Source organism: Pecten maximus, chromosome 3 (assembly GCF_902652985.1).
Source record: "Pecten maximus chromosome 3, xPecMax1.1, whole genome shotgun sequence".
Taxonomy (NCBI): Eukaryota; Metazoa; Mollusca; class Bivalvia; order Pectinida; family Pectinidae; genus Pecten; species Pecten maximus.
The window spans coordinates 29,625,242-29,637,852 of NC_047017.1; the positions used below are offsets into that span (position 1 = coordinate 29,625,242).

General features: G+C 36.7%; 1 protein-coding gene across 1 annotated transcript; it reads right to left on the bottom strand.

The window, feature by feature from the left end:
- Positions 1 to 1,193: 1,193 nt before the first annotated feature.
- On the bottom strand, positions 1,194 to 12,356 carry LOC117323855 (AN1-type zinc finger protein 3-like). The gene is made up of 6 exons (XM_033879355.1): positions 12,206 to 12,356; positions 7,319 to 7,359; positions 6,760 to 6,822; positions 5,836 to 6,160; positions 5,310 to 5,437; positions 1,194 to 2,034 (listed from the first exon to the last, which is right to left on the bottom strand). The coding sequence occupies exons 1-6, from the start codon at positions 12,256 to 12,258 to the stop codon at positions 1,883 to 1,885; spliced, it is 762 nt and encodes a 253-aa protein (XP_033735246.1). The 5' UTR covers positions 12,259 to 12,356; the 3' UTR covers positions 1,194 to 1,882.
- Between the last annotated feature and the right edge of the window lie 255 nt (positions 12,357 to 12,611).

Below are 12,611 nucleotides of genomic sequence, written 5' to 3' on the forward strand. Positions count from 1 at the left end.
TCAAATAAAAATCATCACCATACCAGTTAAATAAATTAAGAAATTATACTACAAAGTTTTGCTATAGTCACTAGGTTTTAACATTGAAAAACATTAGCACAAAACACTCTTGTCACAGAAAATGTACAAACATATGTGGTAACATTGTAGTACTCTTTAAGTACACATGTAAATCAAAATATTAACAAGTGGATAATCCTGCCTATTCGGCCAAAAATCAATAACTGTACATGTAAATCCAGCTATGTCACATTCAGGAGTGTGCATCATTTTGTAAGACAACAGGTAGCCTGATACTCCAGGGTTTGTTTGGAGGATGTCAGTATCAATAACCCTATATACTATACATGAACAAACATCAAACTAGCTTTATATTAGTCAATAAATCATTCAAGTAAAAAAAATCTACTTTGATGAAATGCTTCAGATGCAAATTACAGATGAATATGTCTTTGCAGTACTGCCACTAATATCAAATAACCAAACGCTAAAACTGAGAGTGATTGCTGTCCGAGAGATTCAAATATTAATTCCATTCAGAACTTGCCTGCATAGTAAAGGTGAAGCGAGAGATCCCACACTGATTAAAACTAGGCCACCTGACTGGGAGATACACCGACCCACAATATGTAAAAATGTGTTGTACTAATTAACAACCAACTTAGGCAAGACACAGGTTACATACTGGTGACAACCTAGCATTGAGTCAGTAGAATTATCAGTCAAAACACATATTTTAAAGAATTAGAAATAACAAAGGTACCGGTACCAAAATAACGAGAGCCAGCAGCACTAACTATCTCCACCAGAGGTCGGATTTAATTTCGGAATGGATTAGCATTACATTGTCTACAATCAGTCTGCACAAATTATATTAACTACAACTAGACTTGATATTAAATTAGTATCATTGATATGAGTGAAAGTACAGCACAATTTGACCGTACAAAGGGAGACAACTATGAGTGATCTAATGTTCAATATCGAGCCAAGAGTACAGACAGATGTATACAAAATTATTTTCGAAATCCATCCAAATTTCTAGGTAATTTTTTTCTGAAAAAAGTCATTATTCATTCACCATTAAAATGATTGAGTGAATAAAACTAATCCATCTTCCAACTACAAGACAAATGCTGTAGTAGAAAAGTAAGGAAAAACTACGGGGAACACTTAAAACAGAAAGAAATAGATATTCATGTATGTTTATTTATCACACATTGATTATTGTAAACCAAAATCACATATGTACATCAGAAAATAACCTCATGTAGCAGCACTCTCAGGAATATTATTACAAAACTTAAGACTACAATATAGTTGTTTCTATGCAAATCAGAAGCATAAAAAACAATGAGAAATAAATATTACAATAAAAAGCACCCTGGAAATAATCTTCCATATGATGATATGTGTGCGTTTTCATTTTGTGACATAAATGGTCAATGAAGGTTATGAATTAATGCACATGGTGCATGAACCTGTACATGAATATAATTTTAAATACAAAGTTTTTTTTTCAACCACGGACAACAGATTTGATGTCCAAAAATATGTAGAGAAAAATTCATAAAAAATGTTTGGCCATTAAATGAGGATTGTTGTAATTTACGGTACTCACATGTACACTCCAACTGGATGTGATCATTTAGTATTGCTTGGACATCAGAAATATTCACAGGGAGGAAAACTGACATGACATCTAAATAAAGCAGGATTCTATTTATAAATCATTAACTGAGAAATTGATGTAAATCTTTAAGTTTATAGTTATATAGAAATGCATTCAGCAAGTGGAAATTGATGCTTCATTCAAACAGTGGCAGTTTGCAAGAGACAAAATAAATGTTGATGTAAATGAAAGTTTATGGCTGGCTATTCTTCAAGAATCTGACTCGAGGCGTCTAAATTCATTTCCTAAATGCCTGGTGGGTTTGACCATTTTTTGGCGAGCCTGAAGTCGACCGTCCTCTTTGTGATCAAACTCACAGTTATGGAGCTCGGGCAGTCTATGTAATGAACAGAAGATCAATTCTGAAAGAAAAAAACAATACACAGTTAGTGATGCAATTTTCTTAAAATGATGTGCTGCATTCATCTTGTGTTTCATACACTATAAATACAATATGAAAATAAATTACAAAATAAAATACATCTAAATTGCGAGAACTTCATGCCTATTAAAAATACTTTTTGTATATACTGACACACATATACCTTAGTTGGTTAGACATCCTACTGTTTACAGTAAAGTTATATTAACATTATTTATATAATATGTAGGAGTCACAAGTCAATTAACGCTAAGGGTATACAGATATAGCTAGTGAGTGCCTGTCTAACAATGTCTTATTGTGTGTGTTTGTATAAGTCTTCTCTCAAGTGCATGTTTAACAGTATCTCATCATGAGTGTCTGTGTAACAGTGTCTCATCATGAGTGTATGTGTAACAGTGTCTCATCATGAGTGTCTGTAACAGTGTCTCACCATGAGTGTATGTGTAACAGTGTCTCATCATGAGTGTCTGTGTAACAGTGTCTCACCATGAGTGTATGTGTAACAGTGTCTCATCATGGGTGTATGTGTAACAGTGTCTCACCATGAGTGTCTGTGTAAAAGTGTCTCACCATGAGTGTCTGTTTAACAGTGTTTCACCATGAGTGTATGTGTTACAGTGTCTCACCATGAGTGTATGTGTAACAGTGTCTCACCATGAGTGTATGTGTAACAGTGTCTCACCATGAGTGTCTGTGTAACAGTGTCTCATCATGAGTGTATGTGTAACAGTGTCTCATCATGAGTGTATGTGTAACAGTGTCTCACCATGAGTGTATGTGTAAGTGTCTCACCATGAGTGTCTGTGTAAGTGTCTCATCATGAGTGTATGTGTAACAGTATCTCATCATGAGTGTCTGTGCAACAGTGTCTCACCATGAGTGTATGTGTAACAGTGTCTCATCATGAGTGTATGTGTAACAGTGTCTCATCATGGGTGTATGTGTAATAGTGTCTCATCATGAGTGTATGTGTAACAGTGTCTCATCATGAGTGTCTGTGCAACAGTGTCTCACCATGAGTGTATGTGTAACAGTGTCTCATCATGACTGTCTGTGTAACAGTGTCTCATCATGGGTGTATGTGTAATAGTGTCTCATCATGAGTGTATGTGTAACAGTGTCTCACCATGAGTGTATGTGTAAAAGTGTCTCATCATGAGTGTCTGTGTAACAGTGTCTCATCATGAGTGTATGTGTAACAGTGTCTCACCATGAGTGTGTAACAGTGTCTCATCATGAGTATATGTGTAACAGTGTCTCATCATGAGTGTCTGTGTAACATTGTCTCACCATGAGTGTCTGTGTAACAGTGTCTCATCATGAGTGTATGTTTAACAGTGTCTCATCATGTGTGTATGTGTAACAGTGTCTCACCATGAGTGTCTGTGTAACAGTGTCTCATCATGAGTGTATGTGTAACAGTGTCAGTGTCTCATCATGAGTGTATGTGTAACAGTGTCTCATCATGGGTGTCTGTAACAGTGTCTCATCATGAGTGTCTGTGTAACAGTGTCTCATCATGAGTGTATGTGTAACAGTGTCTCATCATGAGTGTATGTGTAACAGTGTCTCACCATGAGTGTCTGTGTAACAGTGTCTCATCATGAGTGTATGTGTAACAGTGTCAGTGTCTCATCATGAGTGTCTGTGTAACAGTGTCTCATCATGTGTGTATGTGTAACAGTGTCTCATCATGAGTGTATGTGTAACAGTATCTCATCATGAGTGTATGTGTAACAGTATCTCATCATGAGTGTATGTGTAACAGTCTCATCATGAGTGTCTGTAACAGTGTCTCATCATGAATGTCTGTGTAACAGTGTCTCATCATGAGTGTATGTGTAAAAGTGTCTCATCATGAGTGTATGTGTAACAGTGTCTCACCATGAGTGTATGTGTAACAGTGTCTCATCATGAGTGTATGTGTAACAGTGTCTCATTATGAGTGTCTGTGTAACAGTGTCTCATCATGAGTGTCTGTGTAACAGTGTCTCATCATGAGTGTCTGTGTAACAGTGTCTCACCATGAGTGTCTGTGTAACAGTGTCTCACCATGAGTGTATGTGTAAGTGTCTCATCATGAGTGTATGTGTAACAGTGTCTCATCATGAATGTCTGTGTAACAGTGTCTCATCATGAGTGTATGTGTAACAGTGTCTCATCATGAGTGTCTGTGTAACAGTGTCTCATCATGAGTGTCTGTGTAACAGTGTCTCATCATGAGTGTCTGTGTAACAGTGTCTCACCATGAGTATGTGTAACAGTGTCTCACCATGAGTGTCTGTGTAACAGTGTCTCACCATGGGTGTATGTGTAACAGTGTCTCACCATGGGTGTATGTGTAACAGTGTCTCATCATGAGTGTCTGTGTAACAGTGTCTCACCATGGGTGTATGTGTAACAGTGTCTCATCATGGGTGTATGTGTAACAGTGTCTCATCATGAGTGTATGTGTAACAGTGTCTCACCATGAGTGTATGTGTAAAAGTGTCTCATCATGAGTGTCTGTGTAACAGTGTCTCATCATGAGTGTATGTGTAACAGTGTCTCACCATGAGTGTGTAACAGTGTCTCATCATGAGTGTATGTGTAACATTGTCTCACCATGAGTGTCTGTGTAACAGTGTCTCATCATGAGTGTCTGTGTAACAGTGTCTCACCATGAGTGTCTGTGTAAAAGTGTCTCATCATGAGTGTATGTGTAACAGTGTCTCATCATGAGTATGTGTAACAGTGTCTCACCATGAGTATGTGTAACAGTGTCTCATCATGAGTGTCTGTGTAACAGTGTCTCACCATGAGTGTCTGTGTAACAGTGTCTCACCATGAGTGTCTGTGTAACAGTGTCTCACCATGAGTGTCTGTGTAACAGTGTCTCACCAGGAGTGTCTGTGTAAGTGTCTCATCATGAGTGTCTGTGTAACAGTGTCTCACCATGAGTGTCTGTGTAACAGTGTCTCACCATGAGTGTCTGTGTAACAGTGTCTCACCATGAGTGTATGTGTAAAAGTGTCTCATCATGAGTGTATGTGTAACAGTGTCTCACCATGAGTGTCTGTGTAAGTGTCTCATCATGAGTGTCTGTGTAACAGTGTCTCATCATGAGTGTCTGTAACAGTGTCTCACCATGAGTGTCTGTGTAACAGTGTCTCATCATGAGTGTATGCGTAACAGTGTCTCACCATGAGTGTATGTGTAACAGTGTCTCACCATGAGTGTCCAGTAACAATGTTAAATTAATAGTAATATTACCACATCGACATCTTCCAATCTGTCGTTGAGCTAACTCCAGCTTTGCATTACATTGGAAGCAGCGCTTTCTATTTTTTTGTTTTCCTTTTTCTGGGGTAGATTCTGGAGTTGAATCAGGTTCTAAAGGTCTGAAGCATTAATTAGAATACACATAATGCCCCCTTGCCTAGTCATCAACAATCAACCCATTAACTGATTTCCTTTTAATGCCCTTTGCCTCATTATCAATAATCAACCCATTAAAACATAACCTGATTACCTTTTAATGCCCCTGGCCTCATCATCAACAATCAACCCATTAACACATTACCTGATTACCTTTTACCTTTTAATGCCCCTGGCCTCATCATCAACAATCAACCCATTAACACATTACCTGATTATCTTTTACCTTTTAATGCCCCTGGATGGCCTTATTATTAACAATCAACCCATTAACACATTACCTGATTATCTTTTACCTTTTAATGCCCCTGGATGGCCTTATTATTAACAATCAACCCATTAATACATTATAACTGAATACCTTTTAATGCCCCTGGCCTCGTCATTTGACCCGCCATCCGACGCTCCTTGCGCTGTATCTGTTTTACTAAACTTTCCATTCTGATTTGCATTGTTCTCCTCACTATTGTTAAAGTTTTTATTGGTGGTAAGACAAGTTGTCTGTAACTCACTGCTAGTGTCTATACAAACGGTTTCTGTCACAGGTATATGTTTCATATGTTCCTGTAGTTTTTCTGAGAGGTTCTCAGCGGTGTGCACAGAACTATCTTTGGATGAGCTAGGTTGTGGAGTGTTATTGGTGCTCTCCAAGTCATGTGACCTAGACATCAGCTGTCGCCCAGAATCTACAATACAACAAAAAATACATATAATTTGCTAAAAAAAAATCATACAGATGCATAGTTTGGTTTGTTTTTGTTTAACGTCCTGTTAACAGCCAGGGTCATTTAAGGACGTGCCAGGTTTTGGAGGTGGAGGAAAGCCGGAGTACCCGGGGAAAAACCACCGGCCTACGGTCAGTACCTGGCAACTGCCCCACGTAGGTTTCGAACTCGCAACCCAGAGGTGGAGGGCTAGTGATAAAGTGTCGGGACAGATGCATAGAAACGGACAGGACAGACAAATGGGACTAATTAGACCCTTCCGTTTACAAGTACATCAAAGGTCCATAGATTTATAGTATGTGTATTTCATCCTCAACATATACCAGACCCAAGATGGGGTGAGAAAATTTAGAGAATTACCTTTTCAGGTATGAGTGAAGAAGAAATTTTCTTCCTCCAAGAACATCAATCATCTTCAAGATAAAAACAACTTTAATATTGTGCACATATTCAGAAGGAGAAACAGTATATCAATTCCAGGAAGTTATTTCGAGTTTGCCTTGGACTATCAAACTTAACATTAATGAAAATATAAATAGTAATAAATGTTGATGATAAACCTTGTTTCCTAAGCATGTGGTCTGGAGTACTTTTCAATGCATCTTGGGTTTTTTCTTGATGTGCTATTATAACAAAGAAAATAAATCTGAGATACAGTAATTTATACAAACAATGTTAACTTACGTGTGTACATAAAACAATGACAACATATATCAAAACTTCCATACAACTTTAGATAATGTATAGACCATTTATAAAGTGTTTATTTTGATTTGAGCTTAAATCAATACATATCAATTCTTGTATCATCTTAATAAATGTTCATGTTTATTAAACTACATGAAAATATACACAAAAATGTACAGCATACATGTTCTAGCAGTCAAAGTCACACTGCAATACAAATAGTACCAAATTAATAACACATTTAATTTCATGGTAAACAAATTGTATTTGACAAGTGATGTACACTTTTAGTAGCAGTTATATATTTTAAGGTTCATTATAATTTAAGCTTTAGATATGTAGTTCAAACTTATGTTAATTCCAACACTATAAAATTTATTCCTTGGCCTCGTTCAAACTTAAGAATCTTGATAAACTCTAATTTTTACTTACCTTTGTAGCATGTAGAGCAAAGTCCAAGTGTACTGGGTGACCTACAAACAATAGGACATACATTTGTCAGTAAAAACAATTATATAGGATACAACATGTACATTTGTCACTAAAACCTATCAAAATATACATGTACTTCACTAATACATAATAAATTTCAGCATTATGAATTAAAAGATGCCACAAAATTATTTATGCACCCGACAGTCAATAAAACAAATGTTAATTGCATAGATTACATACATTAAAATCATGGCCATGCATCATCAAGGATCATATTTATAACCGCTTTTTTTAATTAGTTCTTGTGATATAATTACAGCATGTAGTAAAATGTCATTTTCATGTACATGTAACTGTAATTAAATGTAAATTAAAACATGATATCCCAGATGAATCTTGGTGCCCACCATTGAATGATCTTTACTAATATTATGTAAGACTGATCATACATATATTGGCCAGTATTTGATAACATATATGGGGAATTCAAACCTACATGCATACAAAATCTATGAAATATCTAATCGGTATGTTAAAATTCATAAAAATCTTCCATCAAATGCTAACAATGCTATTTTGTGTCGTTTTAGAAATGTTCATTAGATGGAAATACAATTGTAGAAAAATTTATAGCTAGATTCAGTTATATTTCAGGTTAAACTGACACTCGAACATATCATATGGTCTGAATTATACAGAATATTTTTTCGGGTTCTTCATCTGATGCACGTACATAATGTAGCAAGTTCAGCACATTGTATTTGACTGGATTTTAAGTAAATATACATACAGTTGTGGGGTTGCATAAGGCACCAAAAACAAAATGTGCACTTTGTGCATACATTGTCCACACATCATAATTACACATAAGATCAGGTCCATATTGGATAGAATGTATTGCATCAAGGACATATATTTATATATCTTACAATTTCAATTCAAACTGCATATCAAATTTGTGTTTGCTAATTCATATATATATGAAACAAATGGAGATTTGTGATGAATTTGTAAGACTAATGCAAAACAATCATAGTTTCTTACTTACCACAGGTAAAAACAGGTAAACATACAGGTAAATTCATTTGAAATAGCTATAATATAACCCTTGAAACAATATCATCCCCCTCTGTATGTTTACAGCCTCCCGTGGGTCAATGAATGATGGTATAATCAATGAATTCAATGATATATTATCATTTATTTATAAACACAATATAGCAAGTATTATACAATTTTGTCATGTGGTCTTTTATCAATTATGTTCGCATTTGAAGCATTTATTTACAAGGGGATATTAAGTGTGACTTTTCTATGCTACAACTGACATAAATTTCTCACCTTGATTGCGAGTAATAATACCAATCCCACAAATGTCAAACTTTAATTTATAATTTATTAACTGAAATTTAAAGTTGTCAGGATTGTAAGTTTAATTCAGACCATTCAAATAGTAAAACAGTTTTTACAAAAATATGCAAGCACTGTTTTTAACATTGATGAAGTCTGATACTTGAACATGTTTTTTTTTTTGCTGACAATAAACGGTTAGACATGTTATATGTTCACAAGTTGAAAGGTTAGTAATATTTACCAAAATTTTCAAGTTATTGTAGCAGAGTTGAAAATATCAAAGATTCTGGAGGGATCAGCGAAATACTTTTGAGTTAAAGAATGTCTTTGAATCATCCGAGTCCGAGTTAAATGAGGTTTGACTGTACAAGGTAAATATGTTATTGTGTATGAGCTGCATAACAAAATCAATGAATTACTGTGATCAGTATATAACCAGAGACATATATACAGAGAGATTAGTAACATCGCTATTTCCCCGTACACGTAGTGGCTCCCTTTATTCGTGACCACTCAAGCATATCCCTTATCGAGAGCGTCCTGTCTCCTATCAAACACATGCGAGCGCAGGTAAATCGGGCTTTGCGCATGTGTGTATCGATGTATTGGAACTTATTCGACATGTTCTGGTTAATCCGCCATTACGTCAGACCAAAACATTGTCATTTTAAATACACACAGAAAGCACATCGTTTTATTTTGGCCACTACAAAAGTTACCACATTAACCAAAAACTATTAAACTTATGGGATATAGTCTTATTGATCATGCACATTGTTGTCATTTATCTGTATTTTCGCAAATCCATTGGGTCCTATTCGACATGTCCAAGTTTGTAATTAAGCTGCCATTACGTCAGACCAAAACATCGTCAATTTTAAACGCACACAAAAAGCACATCGTTTTATTTAGGCCACTGCAAAAGTTACCACATTAACCAAAAACTATCATACTTATGGGATATAGTCTTATTGATCATGCAAATTGTTGTCATTTATCTGTATTTTCGAAAATCCATTGGGTCCTATTCGACATGTCCAAGTTTGTAATTAAGCCGCCATTACGTCAGACCAAAACATTGTCAATTTTAAACGCACACAAAAAGCACATCGTTTTATTTAGGCCACTACAAAAGTTACCATATTAACCAAAAACTATCATACTTATGGGATATAGTCTTATTGATCATGCACATTGTTGTCATTTATTCGTATTTTCGAAAATCCATTGGGTCCTATTCGACATGTCGAACAAACACTTGGACAGCAAATTGTGATATATTTCATATTGATGACACTTCTGCACTTTGATATTAATGAAATTAAAACACATAATTGGATCTTGGTGATGATTTCAAATACTTCTACCGATTGTTGACCTCCTTCAACATTATGAAGATGCTGTCAATGATCTGCGCTATGCTTAAAGGGAAAAATAAGAAGTAGCACTAAATTATCAGGTTAAAACTATGTACATTGAGGACGAAATTAATATTTGTAGGAAGAGAGCTGGGATTTGAAGGCAGTAATAGTGTTTGCAGAGATGAGATCAGGAGGGAGTTTGTTCCATTCGGATATGGTGTTTGGAAAGAAAGATTCTTTACGACAGGTGGTGCGGCAGTGCGGGACTTGATAGGAAAAGGAGTGTGATAGTCGAGTTTGACGGTTTTGAGTGGTGAGATGATTGTCTTTGTTGATGGCAACAAGGCTGTGTGTGATTTTATACAGCATAGTGAGTCTGGCATCCCTACGCCTGTCTGAAAGACTACGCCAGCCTAGTCTTTGGAGCATATCGCCAACACTGGATGTGTTGTGATACCTGTGTGTCACAAAGCGGGCGGCTCGTCGTTGGACCATTTCTAGTTTGTCAATGTCGTTTTTTAGATGTGGGTCCCAAATTGTACAAGCATATTCTACTGAAGGCCGAACTAATGATTTATATGCTTGCTGTTTCACAGAAATGGAATTGATGTTTAAGTTTCGTTTTAGAAAACCTAGTGTTTTGTTGGCTTTATTGCAGATGTTTTGTATGTGGGGGCCCCAATTAAGATTTTGTTGGATGGTAACTCCCAAGTACTTAGCTTTATCCACATGTTCTAGACAATGGCCATGGAGATAGTACTCATGTTGCACTGGGTTTCTACGTTGGGTAACGGAGAGGACATTACATTTTTTAGGATGGAATGCCATTTTCCACTTAGATTCCCAGGCTGCCAGTTTGTCTAGGTCAGACTGCAATGTTTGTGCATCCCTGTCTGAGGAGACAGTGATATAAACAATAGTGTCGTCAGCGAAAAGTCTGATAGAGGAGGATAAACCTTGGGGCATGTCGTTTATATAAAATAGAAACAGACTTGGTCCAAGGACCGACCCCTGGGGTACCCCTGACTCTACTGGTACAAGTGAAGAATGTTCGCCTCCGAGGACTACTGACTGGCGTCTGTTTTCTAGAAAATTTCCAATCCAGCGGTGTGTATTACCCACAATACCATACTGTTTCAATTTGTGAGATAGGAGCTTGTGGCTGACTTTGTCGAATGCTTTCGAGAAATCAAGGATGAGGGCGTCGGTACATTTATTTTTGTCAATATTTTTTGTAATGTCTTCCACAAACTCTAGGAGTTGGGTTTCACAAGATCGAAATTGCTGAAAACCATGTTGGAAAGGGTATAAGATATTATGTTGGTCTGCGTGAGACATTATGCTGCTGACAATAATGTGCTCAAGGAGTTTGCTGCAAATACATGTTAGAGAAATAGGTCTATAATTTTCTGCATCATACTTTGAACCTTTTTTATATATAGGAGAAACATGTGCTGTACGCCAGTCAAGAGGGACTACGCCAGTATTTAGAGACTGTTGGAAAATGTGTGCCAGTATTGGAGCTATAAAATAGAAATTATCGATAATTATGTGTCTGGTTTTCAAGTTTTCTCCAATATGGCGTCTAGTGAAGACTGAACCGAGAGACCGCAAAGGATTGTGGGAAGGTCAGGGGCCACTATGTAAACACAAGGGCAAATAGAGAGCTGCCAATCTCTGTATATATGTCTCTGATATAACGTTATATATTTATAACATAGGTATATCTTGTCTCATCAAGTTGGTTGCTTTTCACTGCATAGTACTTCGAACGTCAAGTTTGCCCCTAAAATTCAACTTTTTTACAATTGAAATTGTACACACATGGAAAAGACAGTGAAAAGGATAACAGAGTTTGGGGGGGGGGGGGGGGGGGGGGGGGGGGGGGGGGGGGTAGATAGGAAGTCAGTCTCTAGTCTATTTATGTAAATTGTTCTCATGGTTAAGTAATGAGCATGGAAATATATGTTCAGTGAGTGTAAGGAATGAACGAGAACGGAGGTTAGAGATCTAGAACCACACACGGATACTAGGCAGAGTCAAAACGAAATTGTTCGACTAGATACGAAATAAAAACATGAGCTGTGCGGACAAGTCAAGAATGACGAGATTAGGTTTCCACCCCATTGTCAAATTTTCTTTCAGAAATGGATTTGCAAGATATGCTTACCCCCAAAAGCCACACGGACAGCGAGATGGTTCACTGCTCTTTGATTCCTCCATAATTTTGGGATCAGAAGAGGTGAAATTCGGAATTTATATGGGTATCGCCGTGGCGACTGGGTGACAATCGCCAGCTGGTTTTTATTTTGTGCCACTTCGAGGCTGACAGATAACTTCCGGGTCAAAGAGCAATACGAGTAGGAGTTATCTCTCCTGGAACAGTCGGTTGCTCCTCGATCAAAACATCATCTGTGATATGTATATTACAACTTCTATGTTTACATACATAATGTAGTAGACAATTTCTTGGCCCTTGATACAATGAACAAGAATAAAAAAAATAAAATGTTGAACTTTTCCATTTCGAAGTTTTGTGTGTAACTTAACTGTTAAATGAGGAATTTTGAAACTGA